Below are 16,058 nucleotides of genomic sequence, written 5' to 3'. Positions count from 1 at the left end.
GTATTACGTGTGTAAACTACTTAGTATTTTACTTAAAAGAATTGGTGTAACTATAAGTTGGATAAAATCAAAAGTATTCATGACAATACAATTAATTCCTTTAAAGGGTGGTAAATCCAGATGTAATGGTATTCTCAAAAGAAATTAAACAATTGGCATATAAACCTAATAATTTAATAATCATGTCTTTCTAAAAAAAAGTTTAATATCTGCACTTGACATTTTTTTATAATAATACAATCATCTAATTGACGCACTTGAATTATCGTTTTTTATATTTAACTTATAAAAGTACATCACATATATTTCCAAAGAAAATCAATGCGAAATAATTGTAATTTTTTAAATCAAATATACCATATTAATTTGATTAGTAAACTATGAATGGTTTTGTCTTTTTTTGGGGGGTGAAACAATTAAAACTACTAGGATGTGACGCAACCTCTGTGGCGGGCGGCGAGCCCAGTTCCTAATTCGTAAAGTTCGTATAGAACTCCAGATTCTAACGAGCCAGCAAGACAAACAGAATCCTAGCCACCGATTCCAGGACACTATAGTCATTTAAACCTTCTCCCGTGTTACTCTCGTCATTCTAGAATATATAAATCTCTGATATCTTCGCTCTAATCTCACATGACAGTGACACCCAATCTCTCACGGGCCAATGACAATTCCGATCTAAGTCTGAAAACTAAAATCTCCAATCAAATCAAGCATCCAACCCCGCGTAACCTAAAAACCCGCCGTCTATTGAGAGTCTGCCCCCACTGACCTGCAGCCAACACAATTTTTCCAACACCGAATTTGTTTTGAGAAAGTTATAGCTTTCCCCTGAGCGGTGTCATAGCAGCCGCTGCAGGAATTCGTCGCCGATCGTCTCTTCTCTTCACTTCTTGTCGCACTTCCTTTCTTGTAAGCTCTTTCTCCCTTTTTGATTCGTAAAAGTTACTGGTTTGGTGACTAGCTTACCGAAGTTTCGAAGTGAATCTCGATGAGAATATTTTTGAAATCTTATATGATTAGGATGTAATTTGGGCTTGGTATAGCTAACTTGATTCATATAAGGAAGTGTAGACGAAGCCGTTCTCTTCATTTTGGAACTACTGTTTTTCTGTTTTTTGCTTTTATTGTTCATTGCTTTTGCCAGCATTTCGGCGCTGCAGATGCTTGTAAGTTTTAATAATTTTTGAAATGCTAAGCAGTGGATGAGGAAGCTGGCATTGATTTAGGTACTGTTAGACAGTCTTTTGTCACTTTTTCCCTTTTTTTTTTTGGCTTTTTTTTTCATATAAGGAAGTATTGACGAAGCCGTAGTCTCTTCATTTTGGAACTACTTTTTTTCTTTCATTGTTCATTGCTTTTGCCAGCATTACGGCTTTGCTGATGCTTGTAAGTTTTAATAATATTTTAAATGCTAAGCAGTGGATGAGGAAGTTGGCATTGATTTAGGTACTGTTAGTCAGTCTTTTGTAACTTTTTTTTTTGGCTTTTTGATTCATATAAGGAGGTATTGATGAAGCCTTAGTCTCATCATTTTGGAACTACATTTTTTTTCTTTCATTGTTCATTGCTTTTGCCAGCATTTTGGCGCTGCAGATCATTGTAATTTTTAATAATTTTTTAAATGCTAAGCAGTGGAAGAGGAAGCTGGCATTGATTTAGGTAGGAATGAACATGCAAAGATGTGGTTAGAAATGAAAGGAAATTATGGTTTTGAAGAGTTAAAAATTAAAATGTATTTCTTTCACAGAAGGAAATGCAAGTTTTACTTTTATAAACAAAAATTATAATAGAATCAGTATTGTGTTTTATTCGTCTGTTCATTTTTAATCAATTACTATGATCTTGCTTTCTAGCAACTTTTTTGGAAACAAAACGCAAGTAGCAAGGTAACAATAAATGGGGCCTTAGTATCCCCTTCTTTAAAGTCCTCCTTAGTCTTTAGCAGAAGCGAAAAATTTTACTATATTAGAATGCTACTTTGGCAGCTGCTTTTTATTAGCCAAAGCTTAAAGTACATTTTTGTACAAAAGAAAAAATTTTATTTTAAAGAATTCAGTAGTAAAAGTTTGAATTTCATAGACAACAAAAAAATATTTTATTTGGCTTCTATGTGGAAACTTTGTAAGCTAACCCTAGATGAAGAGATAACAGTTTATTTTATTTTTTAAGTGAAAAGTGTTTTTCTTAATGCAACACGAAAAAATAATTTCTAACTAGAAAAGTATTGTTATCATTTCACATGCCTTTGCTTTATCATTTGTTTTCCCCTTTGTTCTGTTTTTCTCTTAAACAGAAGTTTCCAGTGATAAGTGATGATGTTATCATGATGGTGTTTGCAGGCTGTGATTGATTATCCTTCTATCAAGATGGCTGGACCAGCTCCATTTGTAGATATGGGAAAAAAAGCCAAAGGTATCTGTTGCACATGTTTCCTCAATTCTTATTCTTGTCCAGTACTGTATTTTTAGATTGCCCGACATGTTTTCATTTGTGATAGTCATTCTTCTACTAGAAATGACTTGTTAATGTTTTATTGGCAATGCAAATCAGTTTGATTTGTAATGGAGCTGGCAAGCAGCTTTTTTGGAGGCATGGAGATGGTTGGGATAGAGGAATTAGGAAGTTAGTGCAGTTATATTTTGCTAAGAAAAATGCTTTATATTTGCCCAATAGCCAAAACAGTTGGTTACTAATTTACTAGTATACTGTGAGGATTAGCAAGTACTTTCCCATATGCTTAATAGGATGGCATTATCTAACAGATCATTTTTATTTTCTATCTTACTGCTGCAATAAATTGCCTTTTTTAGTCATTGACAATCAGGGGCTTTTCTTGCTATTTGCAACTTTTGGTGACTACCAATTCTTGGTGCACTTGTTTGTTTGTCTTTTCATGCGACAGCCTGGCGGATTTGAAACCTGCTGTTATATGCTTTTAACTATAGATTCTAATGATTTATATTTTTGCTTCTGCAGACCTCTTGACAAAAGATTACAACTTTGACCAAAAGTTTACTCTTACGATGCTGAGCTCCACCGGAATGGTATTGTTCCACCATAAATGTTGTTGGCCGTTATTATTGAGCTGCTTAGTTACTTTGCTTTTTATTTTTTGGCCAGAGCTTGATTGATCTACTTGAAAACTTAAATCTTTTGCTCTACCAGGATGTTATATGCCATCGATGTTATGGCTGCTATATATAGTTTGTTTGTTAAATATTAGCAGAATGTTTTTATGTTTAGTTTTTCACATATTAACAATATGCTTATGGGATTCTTGGCTTGACTTGATATGAATTCCCTTCTTAAGCGGTCTTTCCCAGCATATTACCATCAGAACTGTTATCGCATGATGTTACCCTTTTTTATTCTCTTGTGCTTGTATGTTTGTGTTGTGCCTATATATGTGAGGCATTAAGTCCTTGAGACAAGTACTATGTCCTATACAAACACACACAACAAGCCCATACTTTCATAATTATTTCAATTTTTTAGTGCTGGTCATTACTCTTTTTTGCTAAAGTGGATGAAACTGGTAATTATCGCAATGTGTGACCATGGGTGGCCTTAGTTTTAATTGAAATGGGATGTAGAAACAAATACCATCTAGATTCTTTCATTTCAATTTCCCTTGTTTCAACCCCTTAACTTTACTTCTGTTTGTTTTCTTCCCATAAGAGCTCAAATAATCCATTTTAGTTCTTGTAAAACATAATGGATACTGTTACCTTTAGTACATAACCTATGTTGCTCTGACTCTTCATTTTCCCTAAAGTATTTGTGTCAAAAAAAAATTTGGCGGACAGCGTATGGCTGTCTGACTCCAAATATAGGGAAAAACTTAGAAAGAATTTGAAGTTTTCGTGTTGAACACATACCCATATTGAACATTCACTCTTGAGTTCTAGTAACATAGTGTGACATAACTATTTCATCCATTAATTCTTCTGTCTTCTTTCTTATGTCATTCTGCCTAAGTCATTTTCATATTTTTGGAATCACTTCCTTGAAGGTTAGTCTAAGAATGATTTGAGTTTAGTGGGCTTATGGTTTCATGGTCCATAAATGAGAAATAGGAGTGTTTGGTTCCAAAGGAAATTAGAGAAACCAACAGCAGGAAGAATATAAATTATGTAGCATAGAATAAGAAGGAATTGAAGAACCAGGAAGAGACCCCATGTAGGGTAGAGAGAGCTAAAAAAGAATAGAATACTTGCTAGCTATGCCTCAAGAAACCAAATTCCTATTTTTTTGTTATTAATAGCCTAGGAGACTTGGAGATTGCAAAAGTATTTGCTTTCAAGGTTGGGATATCTTATTCACTTTTACTATCAATAGATTCTAACATTTTCAAAATGGTGCTAAGATAACTTCCTTTGAAAGAAAAAGAAAAAAAAAACACTCTGGATTGTTTGGTTATTTTAAAATACTATATTTGAATTTCTAACTACTTGATTGTTATGTCATCTGATGTCAATCTTAAAATGTATTGCAGGGACTTACAGCTACAGGGCTCAAGAAGGACCAAATCTTTTTTGGAGACATAAATACTGTGTACAAGAGTGGAAATACTACAGTGGATGTCAAAGTTGATACCTATTCTAATGTAAGGAAGATTTCACTTTTAAGACGGTTATCTGTGGCTTTTCCATATTTGTGATTCAGTTTAATGCATCGCCTGCTTGTGTTTTGAGGCGGGCGTTAAATCTTTATTGTGTAATCTCAGCTTTGCCCTTGTTCATCTTCATTTTTTATTTATTTTTTCGCAGGTGTCTACAAAATTGACTGTCAATGAGGTCTGGCCATGTTCCAAAGCTGCTTTAAGTTTCAGAATACCTGATCACAAGTCTGGCAAGGTCAGTGCATCAATGTTAACAGCGTATGAGAAAGACAGTGACACTGTGACTTAAAGTGTTGCAGTGTATTCTGGATGTACATCAATTTTCTTCCTTTTTTTTTTTTAAATTTATTTAGCTTGCACTGTTCTTGTGATGGAGATTGTGTTTCCAGTGACTGTTGACCATTCCAATTCTCTTGCTTAGCACAGATTTACCAAGGTTGTAGTTGAGATAATTATTGTTTTATTATGGTTCCTTTTTACGTACAGTACCTAGTTTCTGCTTTCTGAGTGTCAATTTATCTGGGAAAAAAGAAAGCAAATCAGTTTGATGGAGCATTACTGTGTCTTGATGCTTACTATTAAGTGGACCTGCTTGCAGGGTTTATATCAACTAAATTTACATGTTAATGTTATCAAACTAGCAATTTCTTGAAGTGTTGGTAATATAATTTTGTGTTTGAGAGAGAGGACTGACTCCTGTGCATCATATCTCAGCTGGATGTCCAATATCTTCACCCACATGCCGCCATTGATTCTAGCATTGGCCTGAATCCAACTCCTCTGTTGGAGTTTTCAGCAACAATTGGAAGCAAGGAACTTTCTTTGGGTGGTGAAGTTGGATTTGATACAGCCTCTGCCTCCTGTACTAAGTACACTGCTGGTATTGGCTTGAACAAGTCAGATTTCTCTGTTGCACTGTTACTGTAAGTACTTCTAGACCATCTAGGGAGGACCTATTTATTCTTTTTATCTCGTGTGTATGTGTGGCTGCAGTTTTGCATTTTTTGATGCCTTCAGTTAAGTTGATAAGTGCTACATCATGAGCAGTTACTTTATAGCATTTTGTTAGAATTCTAAAAGAGCTTAAGTTGGGTTAAGATGATCCTAAAATTGGGTTGCGTGGCACCTACACATATATCATGAAAGTGCATAATACTTTTTTAGGAGATAACAACTAATGTTGTACTCTCATGTGCTTTTAAACAAGATTAACTAACTCAGCACTTATTGCTATATCAAAGAAAAAGAAAACATTAATGACCAATCAAAAGGGAAAAACACAGAAAATATGGTGTATATATTTCACAAAAGTCAAATTGAAGCAAAGAAGTGGATATGATGCTATGCAATATTACAATTGATAATTCGAACTTATTAATATATCTTTTCAAACCCAGTTGTGACAACAAATCAGCCTTCTTTGAGTTAGTTCCTGGCTTGATGTTTCTATCTTAGGACTTCAAGCACCCAAGAACTTTGACTAGAGGCAGAAAAAATTGGGTCAAATGCAGCTGGTTCAAACAAAAAAAAAATCAACTCTTTCCCTATTTTGATATATAGATTTTAATTGCGTCAGTGATGTCCATGGTATTTTCTAGTAAAATATCCTTTGCCATAGCCAACATGGTCTTAATTATGTGCCCCAATGGCTTAGATCTTGACAAGGGATCTCCAAAATTTATTGGGAAAAAAGCATTATTTTAGTTTATACTTGATCAAAGTGAACAATTTGCAGTGAAACGTCTCTTCTTTTGGTGTCATGGAAAAATATGAGAAGGGGAAAAAGCACAAAAGATATGCTAGTTTCTTGTGGAGGAAAATGACCTTTGTGCACTCCTGGAAAAAGGCTTCTTTTGTCTCTCTCTTAAATGTACCAACCAAGTTTGGTTGATGCGTAATGGGAAAATGTTTGTAAGAGTAGTTATAATCTTTTAAGAAATTCGTTTAAGGTAATTTATGAGTGGATAAAGTAATGCCTACATTTTAGCCATCCTAATACTTTAAACTGTTGTGTATGGAGGTGTGCAGTGTAAGTAAATACAAGGCAATGTGAATATATCTAAACAATGATTGTTATGCTATACTTATAAGTCATGTAGTATGTTTGGAAGATTAATATTTCAAGACAATGTTTTGAAGACATTGAATTGCTATGAATTGGACCTTAAAGTGAATTTTGTGTGGTTTTATTAACAAATCTTGAAAAATGGAGTTTATTTGTTTTCTCTATGGTGTATAGAATAGCCTTATAGTTATCGTCCCTTTCTTCTGGTTAGACTACTAGATAAGTGTTATCTTTGTTGTTTACCAGTAAATCAACCAAACACTGAAATGCCCAGTATGAGGTTGGTGTGGCTTACTAATTGTGAGACTAACAGGCTTATGTTCTTTCTTATTCTCCAATATTTAGGCTTAATGGTCAACTCCCAATATCTTGTGGTTGCACGTTTTTTGGTTTATAATTACCTCATAGAATTGGAGTTAAAATGTCATGTATCGTAGATTTGTGACTAGACTAGCCCAAACAATCATCGGGCCAGTAGCAAATGGGGATTGTTGTGCGCACAAGACATTAGTAGGATTGGGTTGTATAGGGCGTAGAACAATGGGCTGTGCGGGGCGGTGTGAATTATCAGGCTTAGCATGCAAGGCCCATTTGCATGCGGGTTGTCTACTTGGGTTGGAATTCTTGTGTAATGTTGCTAAGGAATGGCGGCTAAGTTAGTCTATGTTAGACTAGTTGTGTTCTGTTAGGAATAGAACACTTTTCTTATTTATGTTTTCTTTATTATTTGCTTTACATGCACTGCAAGTAAGATTAGAATTCGGCAATTTTCATATTTATATTTTATCATAAATCTACTAGGGTTAGTAAGGGTTATAACAGTATAAATAACCCCTTTAATTGCTTAAGGGAATAACATACCAATAGTTGGCATAAGTCTATTGGGCCATGAGAAATAAAGATGCCACTTGTCATGGGCTTGAAATTTTAGCCTAGATCCGTTCGACCTTAACCTTTGAAAGTGAAGGTTAAGTGTAATTGTAATTGTGATGTGAAAGTGTGAACTAAAGAAGATATGTGAGAAATAAAATGTATTATTTTCCACAATTCAATAGACTTATATCAGTTATTTGTGTTTTTAGGGATGGCAATGGGTACCCTATTACAAGATACCCGTGGATACCCAACCTAGTTATATTGGCTTAGGGTATCCTATGATTGGGTTTGGGATGGGTTCGGGTAGTGATTTCACTACCTATATAGGGTTCGAGTACTACCCCTTTGGTACCTGCTATCCGAACTTGATTGCCATTTATAAATTTTTTATTATTATTTTAATATTAAATTAAAAATATATTTACCAACTTTACAAGCAATTCTTTTTGTTAAAAACTAACAATATATGAAAAGTATGGTTACTGTAATTATTAATGTGATGACATTAATATATTTAAATTAAAAAATTATTAGATTATTAATTATGTTTAAATAATATGAATATCTATCATATTATAAAGGAATATAATTACTATTTTATATATATACTTTTATTGTAAATATATTTACTTTATTTTGTGCTAATATTACAAAAATTATAACTTATAAAATTATTAATTATAATATATATATACCATTGTTTATATAAACTTATAATATATATACTTAAAGAGAGCTTTTGAGATTAGAATAGTTTTGGAATCTAACATTTTTTTTTAATTTCATCAAATTAAGGAAAAATTTATATAATTAATTAAATTAATTCATGAAACTATGATTATTAATTAACTTATAATGTCTTTTAATATATATAGTTTATATATTTGTGTTAATTTATAAGAAATGTAATTACTATTATATATATAATAAAATATTTTTAGTATATATATACTTTAAATATAAATATATTTACTTTTTATTTTGTGTTAATATTACAAAAGTTATAATTTATAAAATTATTAATTATAATATATATACTTTTATTTATATAAACTTATAATAAATAAACCTAAAAAGAAGTTGTGGATTAAAATAGTTTTGAAACCTAGCTATTTTTTTTAATTTCATATAATTAAGGATAAATCCATGTAGTTAATTAAATTAATTAATGAAACTATAATTATTCATTGACTTAGAATGTCTTTTAATATATATATTTTATATACATTGGGTTTATTTATAAAAAAATAAAATTACTATATACACTTTAAATATAACCATATTTGCTTTCTATTGTGTGTTAATATTATAAAAATTATAACTTACAAAATTATTCAAGCATATTTGTTTTTGATTATTTAAATTGAATTTTATTATGTTTTATTAATTTAATTATTAGTAAATTATATGAAATAAGTAGGAGAAATATTATTATATATGGATACGAATATGGATTCGGGTTCGGGTAATTAGGTATTCATGAATAACATTTTAATAAGTTTTTTACATAATTGTGTTTTTAAACAGATTAGGGTAATTATAGGCTAGTGAGGATGTATTAGGGTTAGGGTAAGAGTAGAATTTTAAAAAATGTTCAGGTAGTTAATGGGGTTTGAGTGCATAATTTCTTTTAGGGTTAGGGTTTGGGTACCTCAAAATTAACAGGTATTCTACCTATTGACAACCTTATGTGTTTTTCCCCTACAGAGTAAAGCCTCTGTAAATTAATATTTGATAAATTAATAATTTTGATTAAATAATATTTTTGGTCAATCTCGACTTAGGACCAACGTAGTAAATTTATAATTTGCTAAATTTATAAGATAATATCTTTTAAAAAAAACACGAGTTTCACTTGATATATAAATTAAAAATCTCTTCATAAGTCAAAATTATATATATACGACTTAAGAGGTCTTTCTAAAATATAATTCCCATGCTACTTGTTTCTTCTTAAAATTGATGTCTCTTTGGACCTCATCTCTAACTTTTCTTAGTGCATTAAGAAGCTCTAATGTAGTAATCTCGTATTGCAAGTAAAAATTATGCAATTTGACTATTGCTTTAAGTGCTCCTTTGTGCAAGACAGGCTTTAGTATAGAACTATTTTCTTTAACTTAATCTTCTTTATCATTTCTCATAACGTTTTCAATAATTTGCTCATAATGAATAATGATAATTCATAATTCAGTAATTAAGTAATATTCATATAATGACAATACATAATACAAATATTAAGTTCAATGTTTAGGGAAAAAAATAAAGAATAACTAGATAAATTAATTTTGTATTAATTAATGTATAAATTAATAATTATTGATTAAATAATATTTTGATTAATTAATAAATTTTCATGGTCCTCAAGGTATTAATTTATAGAGGTTTTAGTGTACTTACAATGCAATGAAAGGGGGTTTTTTAATGCCCTTCATAAAAAAAAAAAGAGGTTTTTTAATAATATGGTAATCTCAACTAACCCTAATAGAGTTATGGTAAAACATAAATATGAAAATTGCTTAATCCTAATCTTGCTTGTAGTTCAAATAAAGTAAATAACAAATAAGGAAAGTATAAATAAGAAAAGTATCCTATTTCTAATAGAATGTAACTAGTCTAACTTAAACTAATTAAGCTACCATTCCTTAGCAGCATTACACAAGAATTTCAATCCTAGTAGACAGCTTACATGCTCTCGGACCTTATGTACTAAGCTCGCTGCTTCGCACAGCCCATTGTTTTGTGACCCGTGCGGTCCAATCCTGCTAACGTCTTGTGTGCACAGCAATCCCCATTAACTGCTGGCCCGATGATTGTCTAGGCTGGTTTGGTCACGGATCAGATTCGTGACATTTCAACTCCTTTTCTACGAAGTAATTATGAACAAAAAATTGTGCAACCACAGGATATTTGGAGTTGACCATTAAAATAGAAAGGTAAACAGATTTGATAATTGATTTGGAGTGAGAAAAGATCAATGTTGATGGAAATTGGGTGGCTAAAGCTTGAAGATTTATAGTTGGAATTGTTAGACAGCCATTAAAATAGGAAACCAATATCTTCATCTCTATAAGATAATAATCTAGCCTCTATAAAGGTTCGAATAAGCCACTAATGCTTACAATTTGGGTAAATTTTATTGGTAGTCTTTGGACTTTTCAATCACGTGGATCTCTACACTTCAATTTCTACCAACTGGCTCTACAAAGATGGTATAGAAGAAATCCAGAACTTCCACCATATGTCGACAACTTGTTGCTGTCTTCCACTCTGACTTTGTTCTCTTTGGCATCTGGAAGCCTGAATGCCTCCCCCCGCTCCCCATCACAATCTTGCCCACCATGAAATCAACACAACCTAACATATGAACTGACATTGTGATGAATTTTGGTTGAAGATATAACAAAGTTCAGTATTAAAGTGTAATTGAGTCTCCAGAAAACACACCTCCAGGAATTGATGCAAAACTTTTGAATCAAAGAATCACTATCAATTGAACAAGATGTTTGTATTTGCATGTGTTTTAGCTATGAAATTGGTGTGAACTGTATACATTTTGGGGGACAAAAGGAGTTGTTCGAAGGTGTGAGAGAGAGAGAGTTGAACAGGAAGAATTAAGGGGAGAGCAGAGAGTCAAGGGGTGGATGAAGTTGGGGACATTGTGATTTAGTAAGAGAAAAGCAAAAGAAAAAGGATGATCCTATTTCAACACATGTTTTTGGCTTCTTAAATGCAAATGTCAGTTATATGAGTAGCAGGTAGGGCTGACATGTAAGTAATTGTGATTGATTTGCATAGAAGTGTGCATGGAAATAGGGTCATCTGGAGAAAGAGGGGAAAAGGAAAAAGGAAGAATATAAAGAAAATAAAGCCTACTACTGCTTTGGCATGTATTGCATTGAGTTGGATGCTGATGTTATTGCCACATCAGCCCTTTGTTTCTCTTTGTAATGCCAGAATGACAGGATTTCCTGCATGTGGAGAAGTTTGGTGACATAATCTGAGTTGAAGTTTAATGATCCAAGTGAAACTTGTTTAAAAATTAGTGGATATTGCAATTCCCTTTTCGATTCCATTGAAGTTGATCTTTTCTGTTATTGCTTTATTATCCGCATCATGGAACATAGCATTAGAAAATGTACAATCAGTATGGTAATTCTTGTATTTCATGTTAACTTAGAGAAGATGCAGACAATTTTGATTGACTCTTTTGCAAAGTGTTCAGAAAATATGTTGGTGATCTTGATTGAGGTTTCAGCAAAGAGGTTGATCATTTTTATTATTTATAATGTCTAGGAGCATTTGATGGGCAATAATCATGTATGACAGATTTTCTAAATGTGGTGATTCTCTGTGCAGTGAACTAATTTTTCTTTGTTTTGAATTTTATCTTGGTTTGACTTGCTAATTGGATTCACTTCAGTCTGTTCCCTCTGAGGTTTTTGTTTCTTCTAGTTTTAGGGTTCAGTTTATGTTATTGATGATCATTATTATGGTAAACATCAGCTTAATTCCTTTGATATACAGAAATAGGATGTGTAATATGATTATATTTTAAGAGGTAAAAACAAGTGTGCTGAACAGTGCGGAGAGTTTAAGGTGCATAGGGCCCATTGGGATGAACCAAATATCTAGTTAGCTGCAGAATGTTTTTAGGGTTCCATTTGCTTCTGACTGTGATGGGCAATTTTCCAATAAGAAAGAAAGACCAAAACAAAGCGTCGTTGTCTCTGTATGTTAAATTCAGATGATGTTTTGTCAGACAGGCTTTATGAGAGTTGCTATGGCTCATTTGATTAGTTTGTCAACCTTTTGTGCCTCTTGTCTTGTGGTTCGACTTTGCTCTTGCGGCCATCAAAGTCTTGAAAGCATGTTTTCTGTTATATAGGACTGATAAAGGACAGGCTCTGAAGGCATCTTATATCCATTCTGTCAACCCCTTAACATGTGTTGCTGCTGAAATGACTCATAGATTTTCCACCTATGAAAACAATTTCTCCATCGGAAGTTCCCATGCTGTGGATCCTTTTACGATGGTAAAGACACGGTTTTCTGACAATGGGAAGGTTGCAATGCTGTGCCAACGTGAATGGAGGCCCAAATCACTCATAACTGTTTCGGCAGAGTATGATCCAAAGGCCGTCAATGCATCCCCTAAGATGGGGCTTGCCCTTGCTCTCAAGCCTTGACAGGGAAGATGTTCAGTTTAAAACTCTTTCAGTCAGCAGTTTGAATTCAACATTTGATGATATATTTTTTTTCCCCGGAACCCTTTTATTCCACCCAGATCATTTGAAAGATCAGTTGATGAGCTGATGAATGTTTTTACTAAAACGGTAGTGGGGAAAGCAAACCCGATTTTGGACAAGTTTATAATTGATAACACAAGAGCAGTTTTTGTTGCTGAATGTTGAGAATGGTTTCATGTTGTATGCCAGGGGTATTTTCCCTGTTTTTCTTTGTATGGAATCCCTGTATCTGTGGCATTTCGTCGTCTTCGTTTCTCTACAATGCTTTTACCTCACCACTCAAATTGCCAATACCTTTGTCGTAACCCACAAGGTGGCCTAGTGGCAACCCAAGTGAATATTTTTTGGTAATGTAAGTGATTAAGATGGTACTAACTATTTGGCGCACCACTAGTAGTAACTAGATTCATTCGTTTTCTGATTTTTAGATTTGGTTCCATTTTCTTTTTCTTACTTCCTTTGCTTTTTAACTTTAAACAGCAGATTTGACGAAGCGTCAATGTGGTTCAATCTCTACTATCTTTTCTAGTTGCTTCTAGCAAAGATTTTCTATGAAAATCTGGTTGGACTGTGTATTTTCTTTTATTTAGTGAATGAAAAAAGAGATGCAATCCATGTTGTATTCGCCAAAAGAATGCTACTTAATAAAGTTATTCATTCGAATTTAACTACCTTTGTGGGAATTTCATTTTTATTTATTTATTTTGGCGATCATGACATTCACGGCGTTGCCGGCCAACTTGATCTTAATGACCTTCAATATTCAACCTTGGAATCTAATCAAAATTCAAAAAGAATTATGCTCTCTCTCAAAAATTAAACAAAAAAAAGAAACATGTCCATTCCATGGAATATTGAACTTAAAAGCAATCAATCCAACTTGGAGCTTAGAAGAGTATCATTAATGGGGAAATGGTAATTGGAATTGCTTCGGATTTTCACTTCGCATTCACCTTTTCTTTTTCTTTGGATACACATTTGGCTTTTCCATAGGGGAAGCAGTTAATTTTTCTTAGTTGAGAAATTTCCATTCCAAATACGTATCTTATTATATGAAAGCCATCATCCTTCAAATTCTATATAAGGTTTTGCTAACGAATATTTCAGGGCATTCTTTAAGATTACTGTGTTAAGTAATACTTTCTTTCAATACATTAAAATTCATCACATAAACCATAAGGCACTCTTTAAGCTTTTTATATAATATTAAATTTTATTATCATGTGTGTTACACGTGAATTTTTACTTTCTTTATCTATCTTTCAGTAATAATAGTACACAAACATAAATAATTTTAGAATATAAAGTTTTAGTATATATAATTCAAATTTTATGACATTAGTCTATAAATTATTCAATATTATTTGAATTTGGAAAAATATTTTTAATAAAAGTAATGTAATGTAATTAAAAGTTTTATTTACAAATTAGATAAATATTATTAATATTTTATACTAAAATATTTAAAATGAAAATTGAACTTTATCTCATTTAGCAATTATTACTTTTTTTAATTTGAATTTCAGTCATTGTCTCTTTCTCTCTCTCTCTCTCTCTCTATATATATATATATATATATATTATAATATTGTATATTTATAAATAATTATGTAAAATAGTTTTGATATGAAAACATTTATTATTTTTGGCTCAAGACTTATTACTTTCTTAAAGGCTGCTCGAGTCTAATAAAGTAGGAACTTAATTAATTATTGTAAGAAAAATAAATAACATAACTCAAATTTTTTTGGATAAACATAATTGAAATTTAATCAAAAGGCAATGAGTAATATAGTGTTTCTTTCACTTCGCTTAAGCCACTTCAATAGATATACATATAGAGATAAGCATAACATCAATTTACCTTCCTAATATGCCAAAATCATGAGCAACTTATTTTAATTGACTTCTTTTTTTTTTTTTCATCGTCACAAATGGCTTGGTAGTTATTGATTGACTAAATTTGGATAAGGAATTTAATTAAAATTCTAAAAGAATTATCTCCTCTTTCCTTCATTCAAACACGAAGAAACGTATTCATATTTATTGAGATAGATTTATAAAATTCAGTGGAACTTGAAATTTAAGTGCATAAAATTGGGATTCTATCAAGTTCTCTTTTAAATTTGATTTAACAATTAGGTTCTTAATCAATAAGGTAGTTGATTTTTTTTTAATTGACTTTATATTAAAACTTGAGAATTAAGGTCCATGGAACTTAATAAATAAAACCTATAGTAGTGCCAAATGTACTTTGATTGTATTTTCTAGTTGTAGGCATAAGGTAACAATTGACTTCTTAATCTGTCAAAATATTTGGAAAAAACCCCTCCATTAAGCCTTTTTAACTCTTTCAAATTTATTATTATATGTATATATAATTAATTAATACCATCCGTACTCATTGTTACCTTTCAATATTTATGAAAGTTATTTATTGATTCCAGATTGTACATTTTATCAAATGGTTACAATAGTCGTATTGAATAATAAAATCACAATAATAATCAAGTAGAACCAAATTACTCAAGATAATAAATCAGTAATTGTAATTGTTATTATTATCCAATCAATTTGTTTCCAAGAATTATTGTCAAATTCTAAGCAGTGGTGGAGGATGGGGATGGCGTCCCCAATTTTTAATTTTTTGATTAGTATATGTTTAAAATTGAAAATATATAGTTTTTTTATTGTTTTGGACCAGTGGTAAGTCATCTAACTTATTGTTTAAAGACTGGGCATGAATTTTCTTTTCACCCTTTGCACACGGTTTTCACCCTTTCTCTTATTTTCTTTTTTTGTGAATCAATCAAATAATTTTGACTCTTAATGACTCAAAAAAGTCCTAAATAACCAAGTGTGATGGTCTTAGAATTTTGACGTTGAATGGCCCAGAAGAAACCTATATTCACCATGTTCATGGACAATCATGCAAACAAGAATATTTGTAGAATTTGAGTAAGTTTTAGATGATCAACTTAAGCTACGTATGTGATCCTAGGGGAACTTAAAGTAGGCAGCTTTACAATTTACTCTTCAACCTCACAAAAATAAAGTACTTAAAAATGCCTAAATTCATCAATTGCAAAATAAATATGCAAACAACAATAATTTTAGATTTTGGACAAGTTTCAAAGGATGAAATTAAGCGATCCATGTGATCTTATGACTAATTAGTGGGCGGCCTTAAATTTTGACCTTGAATGACCAAAAAAAGTCCTAAATAAGCCCACACTGACCAAGAACA

General features: G+C 31.8%; 1 protein-coding gene across 1 annotated transcript; it reads left to right on the top strand.

Annotated features, from left to right (window-relative positions):
• The first annotated feature begins 649 nt into the window (after positions 1 to 649).
• On the top strand, positions 650 to 13,048 carry VDAC4 (voltage dependent anion channel 4). The gene is made up of 7 exons (XM_089782743.1): positions 650 to 912; positions 2,343 to 2,415; positions 2,980 to 3,047; positions 4,499 to 4,609; positions 4,773 to 4,859; positions 5,339 to 5,547; positions 12,451 to 13,048. The coding sequence occupies exons 2-7, from the start codon at positions 2,370 to 2,372 to the stop codon at positions 12,749 to 12,751; spliced, it is 822 nt and encodes a 273-aa protein (XP_089638869.1). The 5' UTR covers positions 650 to 912; positions 2,343 to 2,369; the 3' UTR covers positions 12,752 to 13,048.
• Positions 13,049 to 16,058: the final 3,010 nt, after the last annotated feature.

This window comes from Theobroma umbraticum, unplaced genomic scaffold (genome assembly GCF_002168275.2).
Source record: "Theobroma umbraticum cultivar Fairchild unplaced genomic scaffold, ASM216827v3 scaffold_56.0, whole genome shotgun sequence".
Classification (NCBI taxonomy): Eukaryota; Viridiplantae; Streptophyta; class Magnoliopsida; order Malvales; family Malvaceae; genus Theobroma; species Theobroma umbraticum.
Note: the sequence above shows the minus strand (reverse complement) of the source record. Positions and strands in the feature narration are given on the sequence as shown.